This window comes from Nicotiana sylvestris, chromosome 11 (assembly GCF_000393655.2).
Source record: "Nicotiana sylvestris chromosome 11, ASM39365v2, whole genome shotgun sequence".
NCBI lineage: Eukaryota > Viridiplantae > Streptophyta > Magnoliopsida > Solanales > Solanaceae > Nicotiana > Nicotiana sylvestris.
In genome coordinates, this window is record NC_091067.1 from 104,407,076 (window position 1) to 104,423,608 (window position 16,533).

The 16,533-nt window shown below is 38.5% G+C and overlaps 1 protein-coding gene across 1 annotated transcript; it reads right to left on the reverse strand.

Annotated features, from left to right (window-relative positions):
• Window positions 1-2,586: 2,586 nt before the first annotated feature.
• On the reverse strand, window positions 2,587-3,978 carry LOC104239289 (leucine-rich repeat protein 1-like). The gene is made up of 7 exons (XM_009793894.2): window positions 3,890-3,978; window positions 3,662-3,794; window positions 3,442-3,513; window positions 3,202-3,345; window positions 3,033-3,113; window positions 2,895-2,947; window positions 2,587-2,799 (listed from the first exon to the last, which is right to left on the reverse strand). The coding sequence occupies exons 1-7, from the start codon at window positions 3,957-3,959 to the stop codon at window positions 2,759-2,761; spliced, it is 594 nt and encodes a 197-aa protein (XP_009792196.1). The 5' UTR covers window positions 3,960-3,978; the 3' UTR covers window positions 2,587-2,758.
• Between the last annotated feature and the right edge of the window lie 12,555 nt (window positions 3,979-16,533).

Genomic DNA, 16,533 nt, shown 5'->3' on the forward strand with positions numbered 1-16,533 from the left:
AGGGAGTTAATATATGTTGATGTAAAGGTGGATTCATGGTTCGACATAAGTGTGGGGTTCTAAATGTGAAAGTATATGTATTAAAGTGCTTAGGGAGGTGTAGTCACTCTTATATCCAAATGTATCCTACCCGTCCCTTAGCCTACGTTACAATCAAATAAAGTTCTATTTGATCCTAGACTGAATGAGCTCGATTAGTAGAGTAGTACACTACGGGCAAGCCATTGGTGCATTGTTTGTGGCATATGAATGTTCTTTCTGAGAGTGAGTGAATTTTATCTATTTGAGTTCCTAATTGTTCTGAATGTTTATTGCTTGTGGAACTACTCTCGGTTGCGATGTGAGAGCACTTGATTCATGAAGGAAAGGTACATTTTGACCTCTGTGTAGAGTAAGTGAGTAAGTTAGGAATATTGCGCGGCATGTGAGAGTCAACTCTTGAGGCAAAGATGTTACACTACTGGACTCAATCCATGTGATATGTTCTTGGTGTGATGAGTTAGAAAAGTTGCTTAGTGAAGGAACCTCTGTAGAGTATAGTTGATTTCTCAGAGACGAGCAATGATTTAAGTGTGGGGTGTTGATAATAGGCTATATTCATGTAGTTTAACGACCATTTACGCCCCAACTTAGCTATACTTTATTGCTATATGAAGGTTAAAATGACAACAAATGACTCTAATTATGAATTTTGTACTTTGGAGGAGCAAGTCCTAATTATGAGGACATTAAACAATGTTTGGAGTTAATTTGGAGCAAGGAAGACCAATCGGAGGTGAGTGCGCATGAAAGAAGAAGGAAAAAATGGAAAACAATTGAGTTCCATGAGCGCGGGCCAACCGCGGCCGCACTCAGGCCGCGCTCGTCAGGCAGAAAAGAATGCAATATGCGCGGTCTGACCGCGGTCCGAGTGCGGCCGCACTCGTCACTTCGAGGAACTTTATTTCAGGGATAAATTCGTAAGTTCGGGGGCAAGTCTCCTTAACCTATAAGAAGCCCAACTCTCCCAAAAAGAAGGTATCAAGGTTTTTGAAGGATTAGAAGAGGCAAGAGGCAAGGCGGAAGATTATGCATAGAGTTTTACCTTTCTTCCTCTTGTTTTGATCACTAATGATGAATTCTACTGTTATAATTGTGAAAACGGTTATGTGTAGCTAAACTCTTAATCTAGGGTTTTGATGGAACATCTTGGAGGATGAATTTCTTGATATGTTAATATAGATTTGTCATAGTATTTTCTTTGTTTGTTCAACTATATTGTGATTGTTGTTGATTAAAGGGCCGTCAATCGACTGTGCCAATTTAGTATACATTACTCGGGAGAAGTGTATATTTAGGTAGTTGTTGAACATCACCACTCCTAACGTATATGAGAGATCAATACGAAGGGTTTAAAGGTGGAATTAGGGATAATGAAACCTTGGGTGCGATCTAAGTGAGTTGTAACTAAGGTCAGCTAGCATAATTCGGGAGAATATGTCTAGTATATTATTGTAATTACTCGGGAGAGAGTTACGACAGTCAAAGTGCTCATGATCGATAGAGAAGGCTAAGACAAATTTATAGAAAACATAGTGGAAAAGATTCCGACAAGAGGGAAAATCAGAACCTTAGACCATTCTCATTCTTGTGTACAACCAGTTTATAGCTAGTTCTTAATTACTGTATTTTTATTACATAGAATTTAGCTAATAAACACCCAATTTGTTACTCAAATATCTCTGAAGATTGAATACGTGAATTTCTGTGAGTCCAATAGCTGTGATCGATAGGTTAATTCCCTGTGGGATTCGACTCCGGACTTGTTAACCGGAATATATTTGCAACGACCGCTTTATCCATTTTATAAGGCATAGTTGGACGTGATCACAGACGTTTACAATTTATTTTAACCAGCAGAGCAAAGCTTGTAAGCTTGCTTAAAAAAGGTCAAGCCCCTGCATCTTCTACATAAAACGGGTATAATATAGTGATCATTTCGCGAGCTACATTCCTCATGTCTCTTTAATTGAATTCTCTTTCCCCTTCCAAGACTTCTGTATCTTCTGCTATCTTCGGAACAAGATTGGATCTATATGTCAAGATTCATGAGATCGAGCCTTGGCATAATGATAGATATGCTTCTTTCTGACATGTAGGTAACGGGTTGAAGACTTGGAAAATTTCTCTTGGTAGAAATGCCAAAGAATTCTGCATACAATGCGTGTCAATATTTTCCCAAGCCAAATTCCTGCAAGATCTATGTGCAACCTGTCTTTTCCTTGTTTCCTTTTTGTTTTTTGGATCAAAATCTTTAGCATATGATATACCTTCTAGCACTACTATTTAACTATACTCAATGATATGTACTTTTCAGATCATTTACTAAAGATCATTGACAAGTAAATAGGGAAAACGGCCATGTTTGAAGCTTCAAATTTCAGTTTAAAAAATTACCCTGGCAACATGAATAGCTGTAAATTACAGCCAGTAGTAAACGTTTCTTTCTCTACTTAATTCCCCCCCCCCCCCCCCCCCCCCCGGTTGAAAGTTAAGTCGTGGGAATTTCATTTTGTCGAAGAAGAAAGGTTAAGCCAATCAATCAAGTCAAATACAAGTACTACTATTATTATTACAGAGAATTCTTCTTCTCAAGTATTCCAATCACATTTTGATTATTGAAAATCATAAATATAAAATCTTGAGTTGACTTGACTTGACACATTTTAATATAGAAAAGCAACTTTGCAGGACAATCCAATTCCAAAGGTTGATGATCTTAGGCCTTGACGTCTTGAACTATTGTTGTAATTGCAAATCCTACATAAGATAATAACACCCTCTCATTTCCAAGTTACATATATAAACCGTCAGTTGTAATCTCAAAAAATGTATAATTGGCTCTTTATTTATACCTGTTTGGTTAGCACGATGGACCGTCCCTGCTAGTTTATTGTCTGAAACATTCCTGTTCAAAAAAAGAATATCATAAAATTCCTATGGTCTGCAGTTCGGTATTGGAAACTAAATTAAATGAATATGTAGCGGCTCACAGTAGCTGCAAATTTCCCCAGTAGATGAGCTTCAAGACTGTGATTGGAATTTTCCCTGATAATTTATTACCGTTCAATCTCCTGCAACGAAAAATTACACCAAATTATACACTCTAGTTAGGACCTTTTTTTTTTTCTTGAAGAAAAAATGGAACAAGCAATGACTTACATCCATCGCAATGATTTTAAATTGCCAAGAGAAGATGGGATAGGGCCACTCAGCTTGTTATTCTCTAATCCCAAGCTCAATAGCCTTGTCAAGTTGCCTAATTGGCTTGGAATTGCTCCGCTAAATGAATTATTTTCAAGTTGCCTGCCCGTGTATTAAACAAGAAAAACATTTACATCTCAATTAAATAGATATTCATCAAAATGCAACAAGACGTGCTAAATCATTAATTGATCTTACAAGTATTGAAGATTGGCTAACATTCCCAACTCAGGTACCAGTGTCCCAGTAAGATTAGCAGCACCTAGGTCCCTTCATTGGTATATCAATGTTAATGCCAATATTAACAAGAAAATAACATATAAATCCGATTACAGTACAGATGAAACCAAGATATGTGGTGCGAACAAATTCTATAACTGAACCTAACTCTAGATTAGTTAATTAAATGGTGACTTACACTCTTACAACACTATTTTCGCCATTGCAGGTGACATGAAACCATGTGCAAGGATTGATTAACGTCGGATACCAGCTCTGAAGAACATTGTTTGGGTCTATCACATTAACTTTCAATGCATTAAGAGCATCCCCTGCTCATTACATACACAATAACAATAGGCAAATTAAAGAGCACATCTACCAAATAAATATGTTTGAAGTTTAATTATTTGATTTGATACTTAACCTTCAGAGTTGCATTCTGCACCTATAATGACCAGGGCACCAACTAGCAACACCATGCCAAAGAACCTCATTTTCCTTTAACGGGATATTATCAAGGTCGCTGCACTACTCTTATATATATATATAATATATATATGCATTTCTCATCGAGGTCCTCGGTCTAAACAGACAAAGACTTTACAAGTACTAAAAGCAGTTGGAAATTTAAGGTGTTTGACCGGACTTGGTAAACACTACTCCAACTTTTTCTTTTACAACATGCCAAAGGGTGTTTAATATAAAAAACCATGTCTTTCTTTGGTCTAAAAATGGACTTTGAAGAGGAGAATCAAGATGGAATTGCATTGACAAGTCAACTATATATATTAGTGTTTGTAATAACTTATTAATAGTATTTTTTTTTAGTGTAAGTGCATATACAAACTAACAATAAAGATTTTTTTTACACTATTAGATCAATCAAAAGTTATTTAAAGGTAATCATTAATTGACTTGATAGTGTAACAATTATTTATACTGTAAATTAAACTCTATTTTTTTCTTCTATTGTCAGAACTTACTATCAAATGAAATTACATCAACTTGTGAAAAGGAAAGACCATGGGAATGAATCTAGCTAATTTTCAAAGATGGCGGCTCATCTGGCGCTCAAATTTCTGCATAGTTGCCTTCGCTTTTTATAATTGAAAATAGGAAGATGTAAGCCAATTTAAAGTTATAGATGAACGACCTCTAGAAGATTTCTTAAATTATTCTCGCTCAATTATGCCTTATAAAAAGGACACGCGGACGTTGCAAATATAATCTGAGTATTTATCCCAGAGTCGAACCCACAAAGAATTAACCTATCAATTACTCTTGTTAGATTTACTAAATTCTACGGAATCAACTTCCCAAACGTTGTAAATAACAGTTGATGGTATTTCTACTAACTATGAATGAATGTGAATAAGCAACTCAAAACTAACTATGATTGAGTTGTAAACAATTAAGAGAAGGTTCTAAAGTTATGATTTACCCTATTGATGGAATCCCTTCCGGTTATGTTTCACATAGATTCACCCAATAATGTCTATCAATCATGAGCACTCTTATTACCGTAAATCTCTCCCGAGTAACCACGACAATTTACTAGACGCACTCTCCCGAGTTACGCTAGCTAGCTTTATTTATTACAACTCACTTTAGATATCACCCAAGGCTTTGTTATCCCTAATTCCACCTTTAAACCCTCAATTATTGATCCCTCATATACTTTGGGAGTGGTGTTGTTCAACAATTACCTAAATATGCACTCTCTCTCGAGTTATGCATACTAAATAGGTACAACTAATTGAGGATCCTGTCAATTAACTACAACAAGCACATAGTTGAATAAATAGAGATTAAACTGGGCAAACTATATTAACATAACAAGAAGTTCATCCTTCAATAGGTTCCATTAAAACCCTAGACTAGGAAATTAGCTACTCATGACAAAACAAGATAAAACTACTAAATTATTCATAATGGGTAATCGCAATAATCAAGAGAAGAGAGAAGAATTCTAATATTTTGTTACTCTTCTCACACTTGTTCTTGCCTCCAAAGTAGTCTAAAAACAAGCTTAAACATGTCTTGGGCGAGCTTCTAAAGTTTATAAGGGTTTGGAGCAAATTTTCCCCGATTTACACTTTGGTCCCCAAACTATCTGTCATGTGAACAGTTCATCGCGGTCGCAACAAGACCGCGGCTCGACCGCGGTGAACGCTGAACATTCTGCCTCGAACACTTTATCTGCTGCGGTTCCACCGCGGTCGCGGTAAATTTTACTCAGTCCATTTTTGCTTCTTTGTGCTCGGGTACTTCTTGATTTGGGCGTTTTCTACACATTATTTCCTCCAAAACACTCCGTAGTGCTTCCTCGCTTAGAATATTCCCTGCGAAGCAAAAGAACACCATTTAGAGCATTTTGTTATCAATTTGCCTATAAAACAACAATAAAGCATGGTAATATTAAGGTGTAAATATCATCTTTATAGCCTAATATCAATACCCCACACTTAAATCATTGCTAGTCTTCTAGCAATCCACCACACTATATCAACGTTCCTTCCCTAAGCTTTTCTCTTAACGACTCATACCTTGAACAATTTATCAAAGTTGCACCTAGTAGTGAACAACCTTTGCCTCAAAAGTCGAATCTCTTGTACCATGCAACATTCACACTTACTCAAACTACTCTATACAAGAGTCAAGACTTACCTTTTCTTTATGAATCACATGCCCTCACATCACACAAGAGAGTAGTTCCACACTTAATATGATTAAAACACTTAGGAACTCAAATGGACAAAAATTCGCTCACTCTCCAAAAGAACATTCACATGCCACAAAGATGCACCATAGGCTTGCCCGTAGTGTACTACTCTACTAATTGAGCCCACTCAATCTAAGATCAATAGGACTTCACTTGGTTGTACTGTAGGCTAAAGGACGGGTAAGATATATTTGGATATAGTGACTAACCTCCCTAAGCACTTTTAATACAATTACATTAACCTTCAAACCATACTTATGTCAACCAAACACTCCACTACTTTTTATTTACAACATCCCCATCCATTAGGTGCAATTGTAACAAACTACTACTTATCGATTACTACATTTACTCATTTTTTCCTTTTTTTTCCTGTGGTTCTTATTCTTTTAATCTTCAAAACTCTGCACCTTTTCTCTACTTTGATGGTTCCACTCAAAAACCAAACCACCACCCCACACTTTTGCTTTTGCATAATTTTAATACCATTCAAGTGCTTATGGGAGGTAAAAGGGTTCAAACAGAAGGCTATTCAAATAATTGGGTAAGGTTCGCAATGGGTTGCAAAAGAAACAGGCTTATAGGCTCAACGGGGTTAACTAAGATGTATTACATTTAGGTGAGTTTACGTTATATATATCTGGCTTAACAAAGAAATGCCTATATCACTTCTAAGACTGAATAAAGCTACTATTTCGCTTTGCAAACACACAAGGCAAATTCTAGGCATCAAATGTAAATTATAGAATACAGTATGCCTCAAACACACATGGCACATGACTCACTCCGGATTGATTTATCAAGACATTCTCTTTTGAGTGTTCAAGTTAGCTACAAACATACAACTTTAAGGCATTTTAGCAAGATTCAACCATTGACACTAGGCGTTACACTCTAGTGTCGATTGTGTTCAGGTTACCAACGCCAAGGGACTCTCTTACTATTTCATCTCTTAGCCCATCAATGATAACTAAAACAAACAAACAAAATAAACAAAAATTACCTACACTTGGTTCAAGCTTAACCCTTGCAAAAGAACCGTGGCCCAAAAAAAACCAAGGGGGAGTTACTACACTACCTAAAAATAATAAAAAAAGATCTTTTTGGTCTTTTCTCTAGACTTACTTCCCTCAAGAAAATTGTCTAATGGATCCGTCATTAGGAAGAGTCTCCATATTCCCTTTTTTTCTCGACTTAGTCCCTCAAGAACCCCGTCGAAAGAGATCCGTCGTTGGGACAAGTCACTTACCTACTTTAACTTACCTAATGAGACTATTACTCAAAACACCAAAAACAATTAAAGCAAAACACAAAAAGAATTCAAACGGCCAAACTGTTACAAATATATACATACATTAAAGTATCCCCACCCCACACTTAAAATGTAGACATGTCCTCATGGCATAAAAAATTAAAGAACAGTGAGGTAAATGAACTTCTCTGAAAGATCACTCCTGATCGGAGATGGTATCTGGGTTCACATTGCAAGCACGACCCAGAGCTCTCAGCCAGCCTAAGAATTTCTTCTCCGACTTCACCTGTCGGTCAGCCACCGCATCTACGCGGTCACCCAAATCAGTAACTGAGGTATGCAACCCAGCCATCTCCTGCTCCAAAGCTATCATGCTGGTACTCCGACGGGGCTGTGAGGGGCCTGCCTCTTTAACTCTCGGAGGTGGTGGGACATCAGCTGCCTCAGCATCATCATCATCATCATCATCAGATTCATCAACATTCACCACCGGCTCTTTCCCAATTCTGATTTTTCTTGCAAGGAACGGGGCTTTCAGTGGCAATTTCCCATCAACCCTAAGGTCTTCAGGGACTTTAGCTAGACGGCACAACCTAGTGAATAGAGAAGGGAAGTAGAAGCCTTTAAGTAACTCAGGTGATCTAATGAGCATCTCATCATGGAGGAGCCTGGCCACATCAAAATCCCTGTGGGCCATGAAATAGTAGATCGCTAACGCCCGTGGTAGATTGAAATCAGTCGTGTTGCTGGAGAGCAATAATAAACTGTTGATAATAGTTAGCCAACACTTAGCCTCCCAATTTAGAGACTGGGAGTTAAGTGTGATCCTGGGCTTTATCCATATGTATTCTCTGTCTGGCACATAGATAGTTTCAAGAAGAGTTCCCCACAAGGCACTTGTTTGGCTAAAAGTATGATAATCATCAGCTTCTCCCCTGAACACTAGCAGCCGGTATACCCTGCGGATGGTCTCGAGGGATGCATTTACCCGGGTATTGCACACAGTAACAACCCCATTCTCATATTCCGGGCAGTTAGCATAGAACTCCCTTACCATCTGAATATTGGCCTCCTCCGGTACCTCAAAGAAGAAGTCCAGCTGACACCTCCTCAACTCATTGAAGATATTTGGGCATTCCACCACCAAGGCTTCTCGGTCAATATGCATCTCATGTAGCAATTTCTTAGCTACTTTTGCATTGTACCTATCCTCCGCCGGTTTGGAGACAAACCTAGTGCTGTCAAACTGTGGCGCACTGGCTTGCCCCTAGCTCTCAAGGAGCTTCCTGATCCACTAGCAAAGGACCCGGTGTTGCGTCTCTTCCTAGATGGATTCATTATACCTATCAAACAGAGAAATGCCTATCAGTGAGTGTGTGAAATGTGACTATGGGTGGTCACTCAGACTTTACCACAATCAAGTCACCTTAGCCCTTATAACTCCATTGGGGCAATTCCACAAACACATTGTGGGCAAAACAATTTCCACACACATATAGCCCATATGGATACAACCATGCTACCCTCAAATAACAAGTGGTACTACATCAGTACACCCCACTACAATTAGTTCAACACCGACAACATACATCTCTCCACCACATTATACACATAATTCCTTAACAAGCACCCCCAAGACAAAATTCAAAAGAAAAAGAACAAAAAAAATCTACTGGAAATACTACACCATTACACCATTAAACTATATAAAACTAAAATAAAATGCAAAAGATGAGGGAAGGGAGAAGAGACATACCTTAATGGAAGAAGGAGTGGGAGGAATAGAGATGGGAGAAGTAGGATGAGTGAAGAAGAAGAAGAAGAAGAAGAAGAAGAAGAGAGGAGGGATTTGGGGGGTTAGGGTTTAGAGAGAGATGAATTAGAAAATAAAGAAATGGGTGGGGTCGGATGGGTTTAGTTTATTGGGGGGGGGGAGGTTTTAAAAAAATATAAATTAGAAGAAGAAGAAAGGAAAGAAATAAAAAATAAAATAAAAAACTGACCTGGTACCCACCGTGGCCGCGGTGGGTTGCATATCCCAAAACAGTGTAGTAGTCTTTCACCGCGGTTCTACCGTGGTCCTACCGCGGTCACGGTGGGTTAGAAAAAGTTGAGGCAGAATATTCGCCTCTCACCGCGGTCCTGTCGCAGTCGCGGTGCTGCCCATTTTTTTCATAGGAAGTTACATAAGAAAACAAACAACAACGTTCATGGATTTCCTCCCACGCAGCGCCTAATTTAACTCCACGGCACGATGCAGACAAGCGCATTTAAGGCTCGTTCGACCTCTGAGGTTCCGTCAGGTGGATCTCTGACACTTCCTTTGGTTCTTTCATGCCTATGTATAGATTCAATCTCTGTCCATTGACTCTAAATGTGTGAGAGTCTTTCTCCGAGGCAATCTCCACAGCCCCTAAAGGGAATACTTCGACCACCCAAAATGGACTAGACCATTGTGACTTGAGCTTTCCTGGGAATAACCTTAATCTTGAGTTATAAAGCAATACCTTGTCCCCGGGGTTGAAATGTTGCTCAACAATGTTCTAGTCGTGCAACCTTTTCCTTCTTTCCTTGTACAACCTTGTGCTCTCAAAAGCAAGATGTCGGAACTCGTCAAGCTCATGTAATTCAGTGATTCTAGTTGTGCCCGCAGCCTCAATGTCTAGGTTCAGCTGTTTTAGTGCCCACCAAGCTTTATGTTCAAGTTCCACTGGCAAGTGACAGGCCTTCCCGAATACCAACTTATATGGTGACATACCAATTGGTGTTTTAAAAGCAGTTCTATAAGCCCAGAGTGCATCATCTATATTTTTTGCCCAATCAGTTCTTGTGGCGTTTACAGTCTTGGTCAATACACTCTTTATCTCTCTATTAGACACTTCAACATGTCCACTAGTCTGCGGGTGATAAGAGGTAGCCACCTTGTGGCTTACATCATACTTCGCTAGCAACTTCTCGAAGGCTCTATGACAGAAGTGGGTGCCTTCGTCACTGATAATTGCTCTCGGGGTCCCAAAACGGGTGAATATGTTCTTCTTCAAAAATCTCACCACCACTCTTGCATCATTAGTGGGCAACGCTGCAGCTTCTACCCATTTGGACACGTAATCCACAACAACAAGTATGTACTTATTGCTAAAGGAGCTGACGAAGGGTCCCATGAAGTCAATCCCCCAGACATCAAACACTTCCACCTCTTGAATCGGGTTCATGGGCATCTCATGGCGACGGAACATATTCCCGGTTCGCTGACATTCATTGCAGTCCTTCACCTATTGGTGCGCATATTTAAACACTGTTGGCCAAAAGAAACCGGCCTCTAGCACTTTCGCAGCTGTCCTAACTCCTCCAAAATTCCCTCCATACGCTGATGCTTGACATGCCTGCAAAATAGAAGATTGTTCTATCTCGGGGACGAACCTTCGGATCATATTGTCAACATATATTCAAAACAGGTAAGGTTCGTCCCAATAATACATGCGGCAGTCACGATAAAACTTTTTCTTTATACAGAGAAAATGTCATAGGGAACTATACCGCTGGCCAGGTAATTTGCAAAGTCTGCATACCATGGCACTTCCTCAAGACTAGTAGCAAGCAACTGCTTGTCTGGAAAGGTTTCCAGAATATGCTCAACCTCAACTGAGTTTTTAGCTCCCTCAAGTCGTGATAGATGGTCAGCGACTTGGTTTTCTGTGCCATCTTGTCAAGCAGACTCTGGCCTTCTCTCCATGTTTTGCTCAAAATGCTCCACCAGCTGAAACATCAACAATGTTCTTCACGCTATCTGACAATACCATGTAAAATCACTATCCCAACATCAGATCTAGAATACCATGGTGCGGACATAAAAAACCAGCATCCCATTTGAATCGTTCCCATGTTTCATGCAATGTCTTCATTGGTCTCTGTTTGAAACTCAAAATTTCATCAATTTGTTGAACAGTCTTGTTGGGTATGTGGAACTTGTTCACGAATTGCTTGACTAAGTCCTCCCAAGTTGTTATGGAATTAATGGAGAGTGAGTTTAGTCAGGTCTGGGCAGCTCCTATAACTGAGAATGGAAAAAATAACAGTTGGATTGCTTCCGGAGTTACGTTGGGTTGCCTTTGGGTTTTGCAGATTGACAGGAAATTCTTCAAGTGCTGTTGAGGATCTTTGACTTGTGTTGTTGTTCGTGATTTGGAATGATTTAGCCTGTATCTGCGGGACTAAAATCGCTGTGGCCAGATTTTCAGCTGTGGGTTGTACCCAGTCATAGAGAGCAGCCTCTGGCACAAGAGGTGCCACTGGCGCTATTGGTACAGTTAGGTCTACTTCGTGATCCCCTATGTCTGGTTCGAATTTTTCAGTTGTTTGTTGTAGTTTGTTTTTCTGGTTGGCCTGATTCAAGGCCTTGAAAACTCTTTCGGGATTTGATAATGCTTCAAATACTTCACCAGTTCTCGATGAATTTCTAGGCATGCACCTTTACAACCAAGTCAACAAACGTTAAAATTTCAATGTAAAGATTGGGTATAGAGAAAACTGACTACACTAAGAATTTTTGTACTTTTTTCAACTGTAACTGATAACACCGTTAATTCCCCGATAACGACACCAAAATTTGATCTCGCCCAACTATGCCTCATAAGAAGGACACGCGGACGTTGCAAATATAATCTGAGTATTTATCCCAGGGTCGAACCCACAAGGAATTAACCTATCAATTACTCTTGTTAGACTTACTAAATTCTACGGAATCAACTTTCCAAACGTTGTAAATAACAGTTGATGGTATTTCTACTAACTATGAATGAATGTAAATAAACAACTGAAAACTAACTATGATTGTGTTGTAAACAATTAAGAGAAGGTTCTAAAGTTATGATTTCCCCTATTGATGGAATCCCTTCCGGTTATGTTTCACATAGATTCACCCAATAATGTCTATCAATCATGAGCACTCTTATTACCGTAAATCTCTCCCGAGTAATCACGACAATTTACTAGACACACTCTCCCAAGTTACGTTAGCTAGCTTTATTTATTACATCGCACTTTAGATTGCACCCAAAGCTTCGTTATCCCTAACCCCACCTTTAAACCCTCAATTATTGATCCCTCATATACTTTGGGAGTGGTGTTGTTCAACAATTACCTAAATATGCACTCTCTCCCGAGTTATGCATACTAAATAGGCACAACTAATTGATGATCCTGTCAATTAACTACAACAAGCACATAGTTGAACAAATAGAGATTAAACTGGGCAAACTATATTAACATAACAAGAAGTTTATCCTTCAATAGGTTCCATCAAAACTCTAGACTAGGAAATTAGCTACTCATGACAAAACAAGATAAAACTACTAAATTATTCATAATGGGTAATCACAATAATCAAGAGAAGATAGAAGAATTCTAATGTTTTGTTACTCTTCTCACACTTGTTCTTGCCTCCAAAGTAGTCTAAAGACAAGCTTAAACATGTCTTGGGCGAGCTTCTAAAGTTTATAAGGGTTTGGAGCAAATTTTCCCCGATTTACACTTTGGTCCCCAAACTATCTGTCATGTGATCAGTTTATCGCGGTCGCAGCAAGACCGCGGCTCGACCGCGGTGAACGCTGAACATTCTGCCTCAAACACTTTATCTACTGCGGTTCCACCACGGTCGCGGTAAATTTTACTCAGTCCATTTTTGCTTCTTTGTGCTCCGGTACTTCTTGATTTGGGCGTTTTCTTCACATTATTGCCTCCAAAACACTCCATAGTGCTTCCTCACTTAGAATATTCCCTGCGAAGCAAAAGAACACCAATTAGAGCATTTTGTTATCAATTTGCCTATAAAACAACAATAAAGCATGGTAATATTAAAGTGTAAATATCATCTATATAGCCTAATATCACTCAACAAATTAGATTAATTTCAAACTATGATTCACATACGATGTATAGTCTTATTAGAAATGATCAAACCATGGGAATGAATCTAGCTAAATGTATATCAATCTAAAGGTGTTAATCAGGACAAACCGATCCACTAACAACCCGGTTCGACCCGGCACAGTCCGGATCATCCCAGTCTGGTAAGGGGTGGGACGGGTTGTCTAGGGTAGGGAGGGGTTGTTCCGATCAGGGTCAGGCTCTTTTTGGCTAGCCCGGTAATCCTTTAACAGGTTTTAACTGAGTTCTAGTCCAGTCCAACTCGGTAGCCGTTAGGATTTTAAAAAAAATCCTGACCATTTCCAACGGTCAAAATCTAAAATGACCGTGGGCCAATGGTTGTTGTTGCAAAAAAGGCCATTTCGGCCTACCCCTAAATAAAATAGCCCCTTCTCTCCGCCCCCCCCCCACTTAATAATTGATAAATTATATTTTTTGCCTTTTAAAAATTATATATAGCCCCTCTATTTTTTAATTTTTCTCACAACTTGCTCTCTTCTTCTACTCTAATTCTCTTTCAATTCCCTCTTGATTATTGAATTGCGTATTTCTTTCAAGTTCTCAGTAATTATTATTTCAAGTTTTATCAATTATTTATGATAGCCACTATAAAATTACAATTATCAAGTGAAGTATGGTATCATCACATATCAATTGAAATATCATACCAAATTTAGTGCGGCATTCGGACTCCTGGTACACTCATTCCATATATTTCTATTCTTTGGTGTTTATTTTAATTTTATTATTTAGAATTATTAATTTAATTTACATAATGAATATATTTAGAGCAACCAAAAAAAACGTGTACTAGTAGGGGTGGTAGTGGTACTAGTAAGAGTAAAAATACCCAAAAAATAAGAGGTGATGGTTCTTCTAGTAGCTTTACACATATTTCTGAAAGTTCACCTGAAAATATAAATGTAGACTCTGAGCAACTACATGAAGATTATGGTATAGATGCTAATTTAGATGATATTGAGTTACCTGATAATCTTGAAACACCACCACCTACACCTGGTACTTCTAGTAAAAATACAAGGGGTAGCAGTTGTGGTAACAATAATATAGGTAGGCCTCCTCTCAAGTTCACATATTGGGTAAATACGATATATTCAGCATGATGAATAATCTGGCCAACAAAAACTTAACCTGGGTACTGGCAGTTTATTGGGTAAATACGATATATTGAAAGATCGAAAAGAATTAGCTAAAATGATTATTTTAGACTGTTTACCTTTTAGCTTTGCTGCTTCACCATATCTTTTTACTTATATTCAAAGAATTTATGATCATTTATTTAAAGGTATCCCTAGAAGTACTTGTAGAACTGATATCATTAGGCTTTTTGGACAATATCTGTAAAGCCTCGTAAATTTTTACCTAAAATCCAAAATTTGGCGATGCCAAGTTATATTTATGTGTTGATGATTGTATCCGTGGTACGGACTTTTTGGGTTGAACAACGCGTTAGGAATTTGAAGAAAAATTATTGGCAGAGTAGGGCGTTTTTTGCGGTCCATTATGCGGTCGCAGAACTGATCTGCGGACCGTAAATCTGCCGCAGAGTGAAGCAAGAACTGGGCAAATTCTAAATGATATTTTACGGTCAATTATGTGACCGCATAATCTTTTCGCAGGCCTTACATCCATCGCATATCCAGCCTGATTTATGTGGCGCATTATGTGACCATCGAACTGGTCTGCGGACCGTATACCTGCTGCATACCCAGACCAAACAACCCAGTTTTAGGACACCTTTCTGCGGTTCCTCTGTAGGCCGCATACCTATTTTGCAGTTCGGTCTATGACCGCAAACCCGGCATCATGGAGTTTAAGTTTGAATATTTTTACTCGATCTCATTTTTATAAAAATGACTTATTGCTCATTTTGGCTGGTCCTAAATGATATTTAGAGAGAGGGAAGTGGTCTAGAGTGAGAGGAGAAGTTACTAAGATTATTGTCCATCAATTCTTGCTCAATGTTGGGGAATCACAAGGAGAAACTTGTAAGTTCTTCATCCAAGAGGTAATGTCCCATGTCCTAGTTTAAATTTTGAATTTGGGATAAAAGAGGGTTAATTTGGGGGGGGGGAGTGGGGTGATTCTTGGGTATGAAAGTATATCTATGTATGCATGTACAACCAAAGTGATTGAAAAGTTATTGAGCTAAAAAGAGTAGATATTGGGTTGGGTATGAAGGAATCCACCATATGAGGACCTTGAAACCTTACTAGTGTTTGATAAAATGCTCAAATGAGCTGGAACCATGAAATCCTTCCTAATTTGTATTCAATTTTGCTATATCTCTAAATAGATCAAAGTGGCTAAGATTTTTGGAACACTGTAGTAATTTAAGGAAAGCTCAAGGCAGGGTATGTTTGCTAAACTCCTCTTTTTGAATTGAACTTCACAATGTCCTTGTAAGTCCTGAGTTGCTCATTATAAATTGATTATTCCGAATAAATCTTGTGCCAAAAGATGTATGTGTTCAATATGTATTCCGAATGCTTTTATCTTATTGTGTTATCCTTTAGAAATGTGATTTAAGTATTGGCTGTGTGTTAATATGCTATGACTTCAAAACGTGATTCTAATGAAAGCTATCATGTCGAATTGTGTAAAAAATCGCATATTCCTAAGATCCTTATTTGCTCAAATGTGTGCTTAAAGTCTTGATATAAATGTTTGTTGTTGGGGATCCTTGATGATGTTTGAAAGTGAAACAGTAAGCATGAAATATGAAATACGGCCAACATGCCAAGAACGACATTAAAATTACGACCGCTAGTGCTAATGGAATATAAAGAGTTGTAAAAGATGTTGAAATGAGTTGTAAATCTTTTAATAATAAACACCTAGGGAGTATCGTTAGCCACCGAGGAAGGGTAGGTTGAAATAGCCTAATCTCGAAACTACACATGCCGGTGTAGGAGTGAATTGTAATTACTCTCCTTATTTGGGATGAGATTGATGTGATGAGAATATTCCCCTTTATATGGATGAGATGATTGATAGAAAAGGGTTATGTCGATCCACACAGCATTGTGGTGAGACGGCCTAGCCGGTCGGGCCGTGATCGAATGCCATGCCGCACACATGGTGGTGATTGTGCTTGAAATTGTGATTGAGATAATGATTGAGATAGAGATAATGATTGTGATTGTGG

Coding starts and splice junctions, on each gene's coding strand:
- LOC104239289 (XM_009793894.2), bottom strand. CDS start 3,959: ATGAGGTTCTTTGGCATGGTGTTGCTAGTTGGTGCCCTGGTCATTATA. Junction 3,795..3,889: donor TGCAGAATGCAACTCTGAAG/GTTAAGTATCAA, acceptor TGTAATGAGCAG/GGGATGCTCTTAATGCATTG. Junction 3,514..3,661: donor GAAAATAGTGTTGTAAGAGT/GTAAGTCACCAT, acceptor ATACCAATGAAG/GGACCTAGGTGCTGCTAATC.